This window comes from Pseudopodoces humilis, chromosome 25 (assembly GCF_049639895.1).
Source record: "Pseudopodoces humilis isolate 2021_Gansu_Grassland_sample_001 chromosome 25, ASM4963989v1, whole genome shotgun sequence".
NCBI classification, from domain to species: domain Eukaryota; kingdom Metazoa; phylum Chordata; class Aves; order Passeriformes; family Paridae; genus Pseudopodoces; species Pseudopodoces humilis.
Window position 1 is genome coordinate 3,607,744 of NC_142224.1, and position 14,298 is coordinate 3,622,041.

Genomic DNA, 14,298 nt, shown 5'->3' on the forward strand with positions numbered 1-14,298 from the left:
ACCCCTGCGTGTCACAGCGAGGACTCAAAGCCTGGAAGTGAGGACAGAGCCATCCCTCCTTCCCTGTCTCACCAACCTGTTATTTCACATCGCTAAGAAGTGGCAAGGCTGGAAGAGCAGAGCTGGTGGGATGAGTGTGAGAGCTCAGGAACCCCTCCCTCCCCTCTTCCACCCCCTGAGACATCCATTTCCAGAGGCAGGGGAAGGGCAGGGGTCAGCCCGGTGGAGGCACAAAGGGCCCCTGCAGCCGCAGCCTCCAGAATGCAGAAGTGAAACTGCCTCAAGTCAATCTTCACTGCTCCCTGACATCAAACAACTTCTAATTTTAGCTCTGCTGTTCTATAACCCTACCTAGTTCCCATCCCACCCCCACAACTACATAATAGATCCTTCCCTCAGATAAGTAGGGTGTTGGAACATTGAGAGGTTGTTGGTTTCTTTTTTTTTTTCCCTCACCCACAGGCACTAGGAGAAAAATGAATTACAGATTTATTTTTAGTGGAGCCTTTGGCCCTTATTTTCTCTGCAGGTTCCAGATCACAGGTTCTGCAGCTCAGAACTATTCCAACCAGCACAGCAGCACAAGCAATGCAGAGGGAGCCACAAAAGAAGGAAAATCAGACGAGCAGAGTTTTATTCAGTATCCCATTTATGGGACATCAAGTTCAGCTACCAGCTTGTTTTTGTCCCTGCAACGCTCTTCTGGCATTAGATTCTCATTTTTCATCAAAGACCTAAATTGGTTTCCATCTCTGCTGGATCATGAACTCCCCAAAACTCCTAAGAAGGAAGAGCAGGGCAAGCAGCACGGCCTGAGATGGAAGGGGAGGGAAAAGCTGCTGTGGTTTTTTGGCTTCCGGAGATTTAAAGCTGGAGGCCTGGCTGATTGCAGTCCCTGAGGAGCTGTGAGATAACAGTGATGTCAGCCTGGAGGCAGAAGCCCTCTCTCACAATACCAGCTCACAAAAAACACCATTGAAACACAAAAATGCCCGATTAAAGCAAGACAGCAGACTGTGACGAGGCAAATCGCTGCTGTCATCTGTCCTGACAGCATCCTGGGGGGCTGCAGCATCACTCCTGCCAGCAGGACGCTGTGCTGGAGCGGTGTGACGGCACAGCAGGGCCTTGCATCACGCCACTGTCACCCTCTGATGTCACCCAGCCCCTCTGGCTGTCCCCGGAGCTGCAGCCAGATGGGGATGAGATCATTTTGGGCAGCAGGAGATGGGGAGCTGCAGGAAATGCAGGCACGGTGCGAGGGAGCAGCAATGGGCCAGGATGGAGCCAGAGGTTCCCTGACACCCCTGACTGTGGGATTTGGTGTGATCAGACAGCACAGGATGGATGTGGGGCCTGGAAACTGGGAAAAGCACGTCCCTAAGGGTCAGAGCAGGCTGCTCCTGCTGACAGCTCTCTGTCCCTCGCGGTACAGACAGAAATCATGTGTCTGGCTTCGTGAAGAAATCTGGGTTAACCCCAGCAGTGCCACTCCCGCACCAAGGACCAGAGGATTTGTTTGCATCCCATGCACTGGATGGTTTTTTTCTTTATATAAACACTAACCCTATAAACTCATTTTGTATCAAGGCTGTCCAGCCCACATAAAACACCCCAAGCGATGTATTCATTCTGTCCTTAAATCTGTGCTCCTCCAACCGATCCAGCACAGACAAACACAGAGATTTGGGCAAAGCAGGACCTGAAATAACATCCCTAACTCACCCTCCTGTGCCTGGATATTGCAGCACAACCAAATAAACAAAACTGTCTGTAAATATCCTCTGGGGAACAGAGTGACAGCTGCAGAGATCCAGAATGCTGTATAATTAAATAAGGCAAGCAATCAGAATATTTGATTTTGTGACTGGGACGAAGGGGGATGCTGAAGAGGCTGGGGTAGCGCTTGTCCAGTGACTCCAGGAGAGCCAAGGGAACTGACTGGGATCTTTTTGGCACCCTGGCAGAACAAAGGGGCCCAGGACTGCCCAGAGGAGCCCGAGGAATGGAGAGGGAAGAGCGTCACCTGCTGAAGCCAGGCCAGCACCTCCTCCAGCCCTGTAATCTGCTTATGTCCCCAGGAATCCTCCAGCAGCCTCCCCGCTCAGCTGCCAGCCTGCACCATCGCCAGGATGCTCCAGCGTGAGCTGTCAGAAACGCTGGGATAAACCGGGTGAGTTTATCTCCCCATGGTGAGATCTCCCTGCTGGCTTTGTGGGCAGGCAGGGGTGGGGATGCAGTGGGGGCCAGGTCACTGCAGATCTGCTCCATCCCGGCGTTTCCAGCATCTCCAGCACATGCTTTGCTCTCCTGGTACTACACTGAGCTATTATGCAACTCCTCAGCCCAACTGCACAGCACAGAAGGCAGCAGATCACTGCAAGAGACGGGCTTTTTTTTATTTATTTATTTTTTAAAAAAAACCCAAAAAATAAAATCGTGTAATATTTTCAAATGCTAATATCCGTATCATTTGTACAGCCTGTGTGAGACAGAGCCATGTACACACAGGGAAAATTCAAAGGCTCTCAGTGTAATTAAATAAAAGACAGAATTAGAGAAATTAGAAAAAGAAATGACCTATTGAGTCATCCCTGGCTCGGGTCTGTCCCCTGGGGCCCAGTAGAAGATGCTTCCTAGTTCTATACTGTAGTGCTTTTATTTCTTACACAGAAAAAAAATAAATAAATATAAAATTAAAATAGCAACTATAAGTAAAATAACAAATGTAAAATAACTTCACTGTTTTCTCACACTTAACAGGCGAGGATCTCAAAGCACCACATTCATCCTGATGCAAACCAGCGCACTTGAGAGGGAGGCTGTTATTTCTGCGATTACTTCCTTTTTCATCCCAGAAAATAAAGGATTAAGGAAAAGAAACAGGCCTTCCCTTTGCTCTTGTCATCCAATTCAACCCAAATTACAAAGTCACATTCCACTGTTAACCGTGGAACCGTTCCCATCTGATAAAGTTCTGGTTAAATCAATTTCATCATCATAATTCAAAGCCTATTCATTCCAACTAAGTGGCTTTGACTTACGGGAAATTTAAAATAGTTTTGATACACTCAGGAGTCTAAGTGAGCCTTTGGTGGCCAAGTTTATATTATGTTTATATACGGATATATAATTGTATCCTCTATTACGTAAATATATATATATTTACCTACCCCTGTAAAATACAAACTTGACCAACAAAATACATTTTAGACACACAACCCCCCCGAGCTTTATCAATCACCTTTCACCCACGCAATGTTTTCTTTAGCCAAACCCGGTGAGTTTCCCCCCAAAACACCCAGGAACGATGAAAGAATTAAGGAGCACTCGGGTACCTGGCTGGCAGCTCTCGCTTCCCCGGAACTGGGCTGCGCTCTTACAGCCGCTGAGGAGCGTCCCCAAAAGCCTCTATTTAAAGGACAAGCCGAGCAGGAGCCATTCCACGCACGCAGCATCCAAAACATTGTTTTATCCCCCCACCTTTCTTCGGCGAAATCCGCCCGTGTTTATTTTCCAGCTGTCCACGAGCCCGGGTGATGCGGAGCGGGGCCGGGAGATGCAGCCGGAGCTCAGGGGGCTCAGGGCACGGCAGAGCTGCCCCCGAGCCCGGGTGAGAGCTGTCCCCGAGCCCGGGTGATGCGGAGCGGGGCCGGGAGATGCAGCCGGAGCTCAGGGGGCTCAGGGCACGGCAGCTCTGCCCGGCCCAGCGCCGCATCCCCCGCCGGAGCCTCTCCCGGTGCCTCCCTCCCCGCCGCATCCCGCACCCACATCCCCCCGGCCGTGCCGCAGCGGCCGCAGCAGCAACTTGGAGGAGCTCATCCCTTATTTTCATTTTTTTTTCCCCCATTTCGGGGAGGGGGCCACAGCATCATCCCCCCACACACACACACTCCCCGCACCCCCTTTTCCCCACCGCGCGCTTACCAGGCGAGCTTGAACCCTTTCATTAGTACAGCCACGATAATCCGCTGCCCGTGCCCTTGTCTGCCCACTGAGAGCTCCAGAGGTCCCAGCACATATTGGAGCAGCCCCGGCGAGCGTCCCGCGGGGAGCGCCGAGCCCCATGCGCCGAGCCCCCCGCGCCGGGGCCCGGCCGCGCCCCGCGCCCCCGGAGCCGCGCCGAGGCTCGCAGGGCTCCCCGCAGCAGCAGCGGCAGCGCCGGGGGCTGGGGCTGAGCCGCCCCGCTGGCTGCTGAGCATGTGCAGCAGCGGCAGCAGCGGGCCATGGCACCGCCAGCGCCCGGCCCCGCTCCGCCGGCCGCCCCCGGAGCCCGCAGCCCCTCCCGGCCCCGCGAGTGCGGATGGGCAGCGAGGCGAGCCGAGCCCCAGCCCCCGCTGCCAGAGCGCCTTGGCCAACCTTGGGCGCTGCCAGGGATGGGGCAGCCACCGCTTCTCTGTTCCAGGGTCTCACCTCCCTCACAGCAAGGGGTATTTCCGATTATCCAACCTGACCCTCATCTCTGGCAGTCTGAAGCCATCCCCCCCTTTCCCTGTCAGTCCATGCCCCTCACAGCAAAGAATATTTCCTATTATCCGATCTAACCCTGCTCTCTGGCAGTGTGAAGCCATCCCCCCTCGCCCTGTCACTCCTCACTCTCATAAAAGCTCCTCTCCATCCCTCTTGAAGACTCCCCTCACTCCTGGCCCTACTTCCCCATTTGTGAAATCAGTTTCTGGGGCCAGCAAGAACAGAGGGGAGTTTGGAAGGCCCCTCATACTCGTGGGTTGGGTTCCCTTGGCCTTTTTCTGCAGCAAGAGGTTTCCCTGCTTTTCTCTTGCAGCACTTTTCCTCTCCATGTAGGAGAGCTGGAGGAAGAGGCAGAGTGAGCCCCAGTCCTCTCCTCCCTCTGCCAGAGCTGCGGTGTTTGGTAGTTGATGCTTGTGGGGGGATTTGCCAAAGCACCACGGCAATTCCCTGACTATCCCAGGGCAGGAATGAGCTCTTTCTTCAGGCCAAAAAAGAGAATTCCATCCCTGGTGATGCTCTGGAAGCTGGGACATGTAAGCTGAATTTCCCCTCTTACGATTTGTACCCGTTTCTCCCTGTCCCATCTCCAGTTCCTGACAAAGATCCATCCCCTCTGCATCTTCCCGAAGGGAAGAGCATCATCCCCGCCCATGCTCACCTGGCAGCTGTGAAAACTGACAGAAAACTGAACTTCCTAATGGAAAACCGAATTTCCTAATGGAAAACCAGAATTCCCAATGGAAAACTGAATTTCCTAATGGAAATCCGAATTTCCTAATGGAAAACTGAACTGCCTAATGGAAAGCCAAATTTCTTAATGGAAAGCCAAATATCTTAATGGAAAGCCAAATATCTTAATAGAAAGCCAAACATCCTAATGGAAAACAGCATTTCCTAATGGAAAACCGAAATCTTCAGTGAGGCAGGGGCCAAGTGCCCTCTCTGGAGCTGAGCTCTGGCGCTCGAGGAGCAGGAGAGCCGCTGTTGCACCATCTCTGACCAGAGCAGAACCAGAGCTCTGCCCCCCACAGCAGCAGCAGAGAGCCCCTGCACCCCTCACCCATGGGGCAAGGCCTGGCCTGAAGGGAAAAGTTCCAATTATTGCATTCCCACCCTCATTTCCTGCAAGAGACGCTGCTTTTCCTTGGAATTCTTCCACTCATCTCACAGCATCTGAGCACAGCCTGCTGCTCCTGCACGCAGCTTGGGAGGGAGCGGGGCAGTGTTTCAAATAACTTTTAATTTCATTATTTCTACGTAAAGTGCTTCAAAAAGTGAAGCCTGGGAGTGTCCAGGGATGGACATCCACACTCTTATTCCACACAGAGAGTTCTGAAGGGGTTTGGGTTGGGATAGGATCAGTCTGGGTTATAAACCCTGCAGGAATTCATCAGTTTTAGGAGAGGGAGAGGAAAGAGAGCAGACAGCTGTGTGTAAATAAAGATTCTACTCTCTTGACGGGCTTTAAATGGTATTTTGTCAATTTTTCTTGCACTCACACCCCCATCCCCATGGTTACAGATAATTATGAGTGGACTGACACGAAAACCTTCATCTGTAAAATCACCACCTTTGTTCTGTTCACTGCTCAGGGGACAGGGAGTGCTTGGGGCAGTTCCACAGCTCTGTCCTGGTTTGCAAAGTTCTCAGAGACATTTTTCCAAGGAAACACTGGCATTCTGATCCACTTTGGAAAGTAACAAGTGTGCTTCTTTGCTTTCCTACTGGGCCTAATAACAATAAAGATTTTTTTATTCTGACTCTCCCAAACCCAGAAGAGATGAAGAACAGCGAAGTTCCACTTCTGAACGCAGCAGAAAATCACTTTTGGAGGGTCTGGATCATTCCAGGGCAGGTGAAATGAAACAGCATCTTGGGCTGAAGATTGAGAAATTGAGGAAGGAACACTGAAATGGGGAATTCTGCAGGAGAGCCCCAGGGCAGGTGGGGAGATCCCAAATCCCTGCCTTGGGAATTTGCTCCCACAACAACTTTGCAACGCATTTTTTGGTGTATTTCCAGACCAAAAAACGCAGTCATTTAACCATAAAATTGGGCACAGGCGTTTCCCCAGGACAAACAGCATGGAAAAAACACCTTCAAATCTCACCCCATGCAGACTCAGCCCTTCTTAGGTTCCACCTACAGCAACTTGGGCCGGGCTTTGGGCTGGGCTTTGGGCTGGGCTTTTCCCCAGCAGGAGCTTTGCTACTGTGGCCTGCAGGTTTGTCAAGGAGGGAGGCAAATCACAAATGCTGTAAAATGGGTCAGGAGACCTGCAAGCTTGGCAAATCTAGGACAGACTAATGCTGCAGAGTCACATGTTTGGAAATCAAAGCTCAGGCAAGAAAGGTATTAAGAGATAAGCAGTCATGCACTTTTTCTTTTTTTATCCAAATAATATGAGGGGTGGGGAAATTATCAAAGGATTGCTGGGGAGGTGTTTGTTTAAATGTCTGGCTGGCCACCTCTGGAATGTGCTGTCCAAAATCCTCCCAGCAGGAGCTCGCAGGGACTGTGGCTCACCCCCCGCTCAGGTATTCCCAATCCCAGATTCTGGCTGATCCAGCTGTGCCAGCTGCATGGACAAGCCCTTCACTTTCCCCCCTTTAACAATTCCCATGGGGGAGAAAAAAAAAAAAGAGAAAAAGACATTAAAATTGAAATAAAGCAACCCAAAAGCAGCTCTAGGTATGGGGAGGGATGGGATGTGCACAGCCACCTCCTCAGAGCTAAGAATACCTATCAGTCACATGCAAGTTGAATTCCAGATTCATTATCTACCTACTCCTTCCCACTTAAGGGGAAAATAGGAAAAAAAAACCCAGTCAGAGCTGTGGCTGGAGGGGTCCAAACCCATTTCTGGCCTCTGTTTTGGAAAGGGAAGCCCTGTAAATCCCTGGCTTCTCACTGCTCTGGGCAACTGCAGGTTGTAATTCAGGAAACGGTCGTAAAAAGCATCACTGATATATTCTCCTGGTCTGTATAAACATCAGTTTAAGTGGCAAATATCTTTCATGATCATCTTTTGCATTCAAAAGAGTTTTCCCAAGCCATTGGTATTTTGGTAAAAATTCTTTTTCCACGCAAAATATTAAAAATAGGCATAAAAGGGTAAACACTGGGATTCCTTAGAGTTTGTTTTGATGTTTTGTGAAAATAAACATAACAGCTGAGCTGAAGAGCAGCTCTGAAAGATGTGCAGGTGTCCTCACAGAGCCATAAATACATATTTTCACCATTTTCATCCTTCATACAGGATGTTAGACCAGAAGTTCATTTTCCCCTCCAGCCACAAAGGCTGTAAATCCAATGATTTTATTGGAATACCATTTGGATTGTTTGGGGGAGGGAATCTCATATTTTAATTAGATGCATCATTTGCTCAGAACAAACAATAAATAATAATAAGACAAGTTCATGTGGTTGTGTTGTCCTGCCTCATCCCTGTCCTTTCTCCCAGGAAAAAATTCTCATAAACTTCAAAAACAATTAAGATAATTTGGACCTTGGCCTCGTGCCAGTAACATTTTGAGTATTCCTGGTCCAGATCAAGAATTCCATGAATAAAACCTCCCTTGGGGCTCCTGGGTGCTTCCAGCACCAGCCAGGAGGAGGAAATCAAGCAGCAGCACACACACAAACACTAAAAACAGCAACAAAGCCAAAACCAGGCAGAACTTTCTCAAACTGAAGAAAAACTTGGGAGATCAGGAGCAGCAGAAAAAACAAAAATAATAATTTAAAAAAAGGGGTTGGGAAAAAACAAAAAAAGACCGGATGTTTTCCTGACCTGAAAGTACAAACTGTCAAGGCCTCATGAATTTTAAAAGTTAGGTCTGGAATACGCAAAACCAGAGTTTGTTTTGGTTTGTTTTGTTTTTTCCTGGCCCCCTACTTGGATGAAAGGAACACAGGATGGTGCTGTCCAGATAAAGCAGAGGCAGGAACATCTGCACGAAGGGACAGGCAGGCAGGAATTAGGGCTTGGGGCTGGAGGAAAAAAATGGTAATTTGTGCACAGGATTTTGCCTCTGCCCCAGTCAGGACCTGGGGGGAAGCTGGAAGCACCCACAGAAGGTAAAAGTCACACAATAATGTTTAATATTTAGCATTATTTCGTTCACACACAGCTGTTTTGTCCTTCTCCCCTCGCAGACACTTTTCCAAGCAATCCCAGCCAAGTGCTGCCTGCTAAAAGCCAAGGAAATCATCTCTAAAAACCTCTGTGATGCTGTAAAAAGGCACCTTGGCCGCCTTCACTCAGCAGAGGAACACATTTCCCTCAAGATGGAACAAGCAAATCAGCTTAAATATCTCTTAAATATCTCCTACATCCACATTAAATATCTCTCCAACATCCGAAACTTCAGAGCATTTCCACGTGTGTGTTCGCAGGGCACAGAGGCAGCCTGAGAGGAGCTCACTGATTTTAAAATCTTCATTTCACCTGGGAAATGACCCCTCCTTTCTCAAGAAACTTCTTGAGAAACTTCTTCTTCTCCACCTGATTTTTCCCCCTTCTGCAAGAGTTTAATTTGTTTTTCCAGGGGTTTTGCTTTTATCAGGCCAAGCACAGCTGGAGGTAACCCAGCCCCGTGTCCCTGTCCCAGGGCAGCTCTCCAAGCCCACCAACAGCTCTGAAAAACCCCAAGAGGAGGATGAATGATGGATTAAAACAGCACTGGTTTATTTTTTGGGGGGTATTCTCTGGCATGGCAGGAAATGCCAGTTCTTGAGGCTGGAAGGTGCCTCAGCAGAGAAGGAAGCAGCAGGGTGACACAAAGGAGAGCTGTGACGGAATAATCCTCACTTTCCAGCCACTTCTGGAGCCTTCCAGCATGAGGAAACAAATCTCTTCAACCTCAGAAATTCCTCCAGACTGACCCCAGCAGAAATTAAGCAAAATTAACAACATCCCTGTAATGCACCAAACTCCTTACAGGGGTAACTTGCTCAAAATCAGCGAAGAAAACAGAATTTTGGGGTTTTAAATAAAGAATTGGGGACTAAACATCAGCACTCACCAAGGTTAAATCCAAATAAACCTGTGCACACTCCAGGAATGTCTACATAACTAATTCCCAAGTTGTATCTGTTATAGAAGATACTCAGTTTTCCATTTGTCCAAAAAGATAATTAGATTTTTTTCCACTACATTCACACTAAGATGGTGCTTTCACACTACAGGTCACGTTTCCCTTTAACTAAAACCAAAAACTACAAAAAACAGGTAGAGAGAAAAACAATGTTCAAGTGACCCTGTTGTTTCTGTCACAGAAAAAGTCTGTTTTCCAACCCAGAGAAAAAACTGAGTTCCCCAAAACGCCACCACAAACTCCAACTGAAATGCCACAGCCCCTTCAGCATCCTCAGTGGGGTTTTTTCCCAAGCCCTACAGCTTGAAGAGGGTTTGCAGAAGTTGTGGTTTCAGCAAATACGACAGTTCACCTTTATAAAGCAACATTTATCCAGAAGCACATCATACAGTTTATTGATAAACGCTTAAAAAATTCAAAACCTGCATCAAGGAGCAACCCATTCCCAGGGCAAAACCTTCCCCAGAATCATCCAGGCTCCAGGGAAGTGGAACTGAAAAGGGTGGGGTGTTACGGCTGGATAAAGGACAGGGAAAACTCAGCTTGGATTCCAGCTGAGCCCTTCAGTCTGAAGAGCTCCTCATGGGAAACAGTGCAGGGGTTCCACGTGGAATTCTGTGCCCAGGAAGGAGTTTTTTTCCTGGAATACAGCAGGCCACATGGCCATGCTCGAGGATCCAGCCTCAAAAGCAGGGTTTTATAATTATTTATGCCCTTCCCCACTCTCTGCAAGCCATGGCTCTCCCCAGCCATGCTGAACCCCATCACTTGGTGAGATAAAGCCTCAAACACCTTTTTCAGACACATCCCCTGCACTTTAACCCTGCTCTGATCCCAAGGAGAGTCCAGGAAAATAAACCTTGGCTCTAAAGGCACCGTGCCACGATGTTCAGCCACTCCATGGTGCCAGCCTGGTGCTTCCCAGGCCTCCCAGCCATTCCCACCCCACAAATCCATCTGGATCCACCCAGTTCCACTCCCAGATTTCCAGGCTGCCAGCCCACAGGAAAGCAGAACCCACAGCCCGGTGAAAGCCAAGCACAGGCGACAGAGAAGCCTCACAGAAACGGGTGGATGCATCCATAAACTCGAATTACTTTCTCGCTTGACACTCCCCCAACATCCTTTCCAGAAAACAAAAAAAGAAAAAAAAAAATAGTATAGAGGCTGCCAGAAGGAATTTCTCCTCACAGAACCTTCTCTGGGAGTGGAAAGCTGCCCCTAAAGCACCATCTAGTGTCACTGCCTCATCCAGCAGCCGAGCCAGCCCTGCCAGCATCCCTGCTCCCACCTCACATCCCACGGAGGGACCACAACCCCCAATTTCCCTCCCTGCCACCCCCGACCTCCTCCTCCAGCATTTCCTCCAGCCTCACCACTGCAACATCCTCCCAGGGCTTAAAGCCCGTGCTCAGCCCAGCAGGGCTCTCCCAGCAGCAGGGAGGGTGGGCCAGGGGCAGTGAAAAAGGGTCGAGAGACAGAGTAAGAAGGTGCCAAGCGAAACCACTTACGCACAGTGAGGCCGGCAGCATTTCCATCCTACCTTTGCTGTCGCCATATCAGACGTCTCCATGCTTTCTGCTTGGCCTAGCAGTGAACGAGAGCATCGGGGGAGAAGGGAGGGAGGGAGGGAGGGAGGGGAGAGAAAGGGAAAGTCAAAAGAGGATGAAGAAGAACAGGCAAACAACTTGACAGGAGGATGAGAACAATGAAAGTCGCTTAGGGGTTGGTCCCTAGCTTCTGCCCCCACCCTGAGAAGGGCAGGACAAGCACCCCAAGCAGATGGCCCCAGGTCAGGAGCTTGTTTGGAGCCTGGCACAAGACCTGAGTCACTGCCGTGCCCCCGACTCCTCCCCGCTGCCACCACCCAAGGGTCGAGCAGGATGCTGAGGGACACAGAGGACCCTGCTCCTGCTCCCAGCTCCCTCTCCAGGCTGAGCTCTGCGGGGAGCAGGGGAACAGCCCAGCTCATCCTCAGCTCATCCTCAGCTCATCCTCCAGCTGCTCATCCTCCCTCTCACCCTGCGGGAAGGGAGAGTCACACACCACAACCCCTCAGGTGGGCACGTCAGGAGTCAGGAGGAAGGGAAGGAAGCAGGTGGGCTCTGGGAGTGCTCAGACACGAGGGGGATGGATGTGGGGAGGAAAGAACAGAGTGAGGGGGGACAGGCAGGCAGGTGAAGCAGCGCTGGTGCAGAACAGCCATACCAGGGAGCGTGTACGGGCACACTGAGAGGTGCGGCGCAGAACGGGGGGCGCAGGCTCCTCAGCTGCCTCCCCCTGGACACACTCACCTCACACAACACTCACAAACGACTGGGCCTGACCTAGTAACTCCTCGGTGCACGCTCAGCTCGGGCTGGAGGCACCAAAGCCCCGGAGAAAGGTGCGCTTGGTGCCAGCATCAAGAGGCATCCGTAGCTGCGTGGCATTGCCCGGATTGGCGCAGCACGCTGACTTCATCCCATGCCCCGTTCATCCCCCAGCTTCTCCCTGCCGCTCCTCCTGGCCTGCTTTGCCCCAGGAAATCAGCCTGGAGCCCGTGAGGCAGCCTAGGCAGCCGCAGCAAGGCTGCTCGCAGCTCCCCGGAGCGCCTGGCACCGGGCAGACGTGAGCAGAACTGCCTGCGAGGGAGGCAGGGAAAAAACACTGCAGAGCTCAGGCGGATTGAGAACCTCTGAGGGCGAGGAACATCACTGCTTCAAAGTGCTTATTCATCCCCCGGTGCTCAGGCGCGCAGCAGAGAGCCGCAGATGGATTTCCAGCAGGCTCTGAGCACACCCAAGAGCTGCTCCCCTGGGCACTGGTGTCACACAGCCCCAGGGAGCAGACCACAGAGCTTTATTCAGTATTTTACAGCAGACCCACAGGGGTTGAGTATATTCAATATTTTACAGCCCCAGCAGACCCACAGGGGTTGAGTATATTCAATATTTTGCAGACCCACAGAGGCTTAGTATATTCAGTATTTCACAGACCCACAAGGGTTAAGTATATTCAATATTTCACAGCCCCAGCAGAACCACAGAGGTTGAATATATTCAATATTTTACAGCCCCAGCAGATCCACAGAGGTTTAGTATATTCAGTATATTACAGCCCTGGAACACCCACAGGGGTTTAGTATATTCAATATTTTGCAGATCCACAAGGGTTAAGTATATTCAATATTTTACAGCCCCAGCAGACCCACAGGGGTTGAGTATATTCAATATTTTGCAGACCCATGGGGTTTAGTATATTCAATATTTTACAGCCCCAGCAGAACCACGAGGGTTTAGTATATTCAATATATTACAGCTCTGGGACACCCACAGAAGTTAAGTATATTCAATATTTTACAGTCTTGGCAGACCCATGGATGTTTAGTATACTCAATATTTTACAGCCCTGGCACACCCACGGGGGTTTAGTATATTCAATATTTTGCAGATCCACAGGGGTTAAGTATATTCAATATTTTACAGCCCCAGCAGACTACTCTTGAAGATAAATTCTCATCTACCCACACATTACTCTGTCCCCCACACAACATTTCTCTAATATCAAAGGAGTTTAGTATATTCAATATTTTACAGCCCTGGCAGACCCATGGAGGTTTAGTATATCAAATATTTTGCAGACCCACGGGGGTTTAGTATATTCAATATTTTACAGCTCTGGCAGACCCACAGGAATTTACTATATTCAATTTGTTCCAGATGGAGGTTTAGTATATCCAATATTTTACAGCCCTGGAAGACCCATGGAGGTTTAGTATATTCAATATTTTGCAGACCCATGGAGGTTTAGTATATTCAGTATTTTGCAGACCCATGGAGGTTTAGTATATTCAGTATTTTGCAGACCCATGGAGGTTTAGTACATTCAATATTTTGCAGACCCATGGAGGTTCAGTACATTCAATATTTTGCAGACCCATGGAGGTTTAGTATATTCAGTATTTTCCAGCCCTGCCATCAGGCTGTGCTGGAGGGAGAAGGGACAGATGTCAGCCTCCTGCAGATGTGCAGAGGGTCCAGCAGGATGGGAACAGGCAGAAATCTCCTGGAAAGGGCCACGGAGAGCACAGAGAATGGCCCCAGCCTGGCACACACAAAATGTGTATTTTGCCGTGTGTTTGTGCTGTGTTCACGCGTGCTTGCACAAACCCAGGCTGGCACACGACACCTCTGTGCTCACAACACACAAATCCTCTGCAGGAGAGGAGGTTTAGGGGGAATGTTGGGAAGGAATCCTTCCCTGGCAGGGAGGGAGGCTGTGGCTGCCCCATGGCTTGGCCAGGGCTCGGAGCACCCTGGGATGGTGGAAGGTTTAAGGTCCCTTGCATCCCAAACCATTCCATGAAATCCAGCCTTATCAGGGACATAAAGCCACTCCTCTGAACACTTACTTCAACCTCCTAAGGCATCCAGTGCAGACACAGGAATCCACTAACAGCAAATCCACACATGGTGGACAATCTGCTCCCCAGTCCCTCTTCCATGAAGCCACTGATGTCCCTTAATGACATTTTTCTACTTCTGGGATTTTCTCCAAGTACACAGCGGCGTGGGAAGGGAAAAAAAAAAAAAACACAATAGCTTCATGAAGGACTTTCAGCAAATCCTGAGCTAAAGAATCATAATTTTGCAATTCAGAAAAAGTCAAATTTTCATTTTTTTTTTCAGCCTCTTTACAGCAGAGGCTCACTGTAGCTGCAGCAGCTCCTGAACTGAAAAGCAAACAG

General features: G+C 49.7%; 1 protein-coding gene across 10 annotated transcripts in view; it reads right to left on the bottom strand.

Moving 5' to 3' along the window:
- GRAMD1B (GRAM domain containing 1B) overlaps positions 1 to 14,298 on the bottom strand; it is a 121,889-nt gene that overhangs the window by 58,770 nt on the left and 48,821 nt on the right. Inside the window, exons 1-2 of one of the 10 annotated variants that reach the window (XM_088066939.1) lie at positions 11,864 to 12,052; positions 11,113 to 11,156 (exon numbers count right to left, since the gene is read on the bottom strand). The exons of 7 other annotated variants lie outside the window; for them this stretch is intronic. Coding sequence is in view for 1 of the 3 variants with exons in the window: in XM_088066938.1 (XP_087923064.1) it covers positions 3,928 to 3,950 (23 nt within the window). In the remaining 2 variants the exon portion in view is untranslated. Of the gene's footprint in view, positions 1 to 3,338; positions 3,434 to 3,927; positions 4,057 to 11,112; positions 11,157 to 11,863; positions 12,053 to 14,298 lie in introns of those variants that run through there. 2 more of the 10 variants (XM_088066938.1, XM_088066940.1) reach the window with 2 other exon arrangements.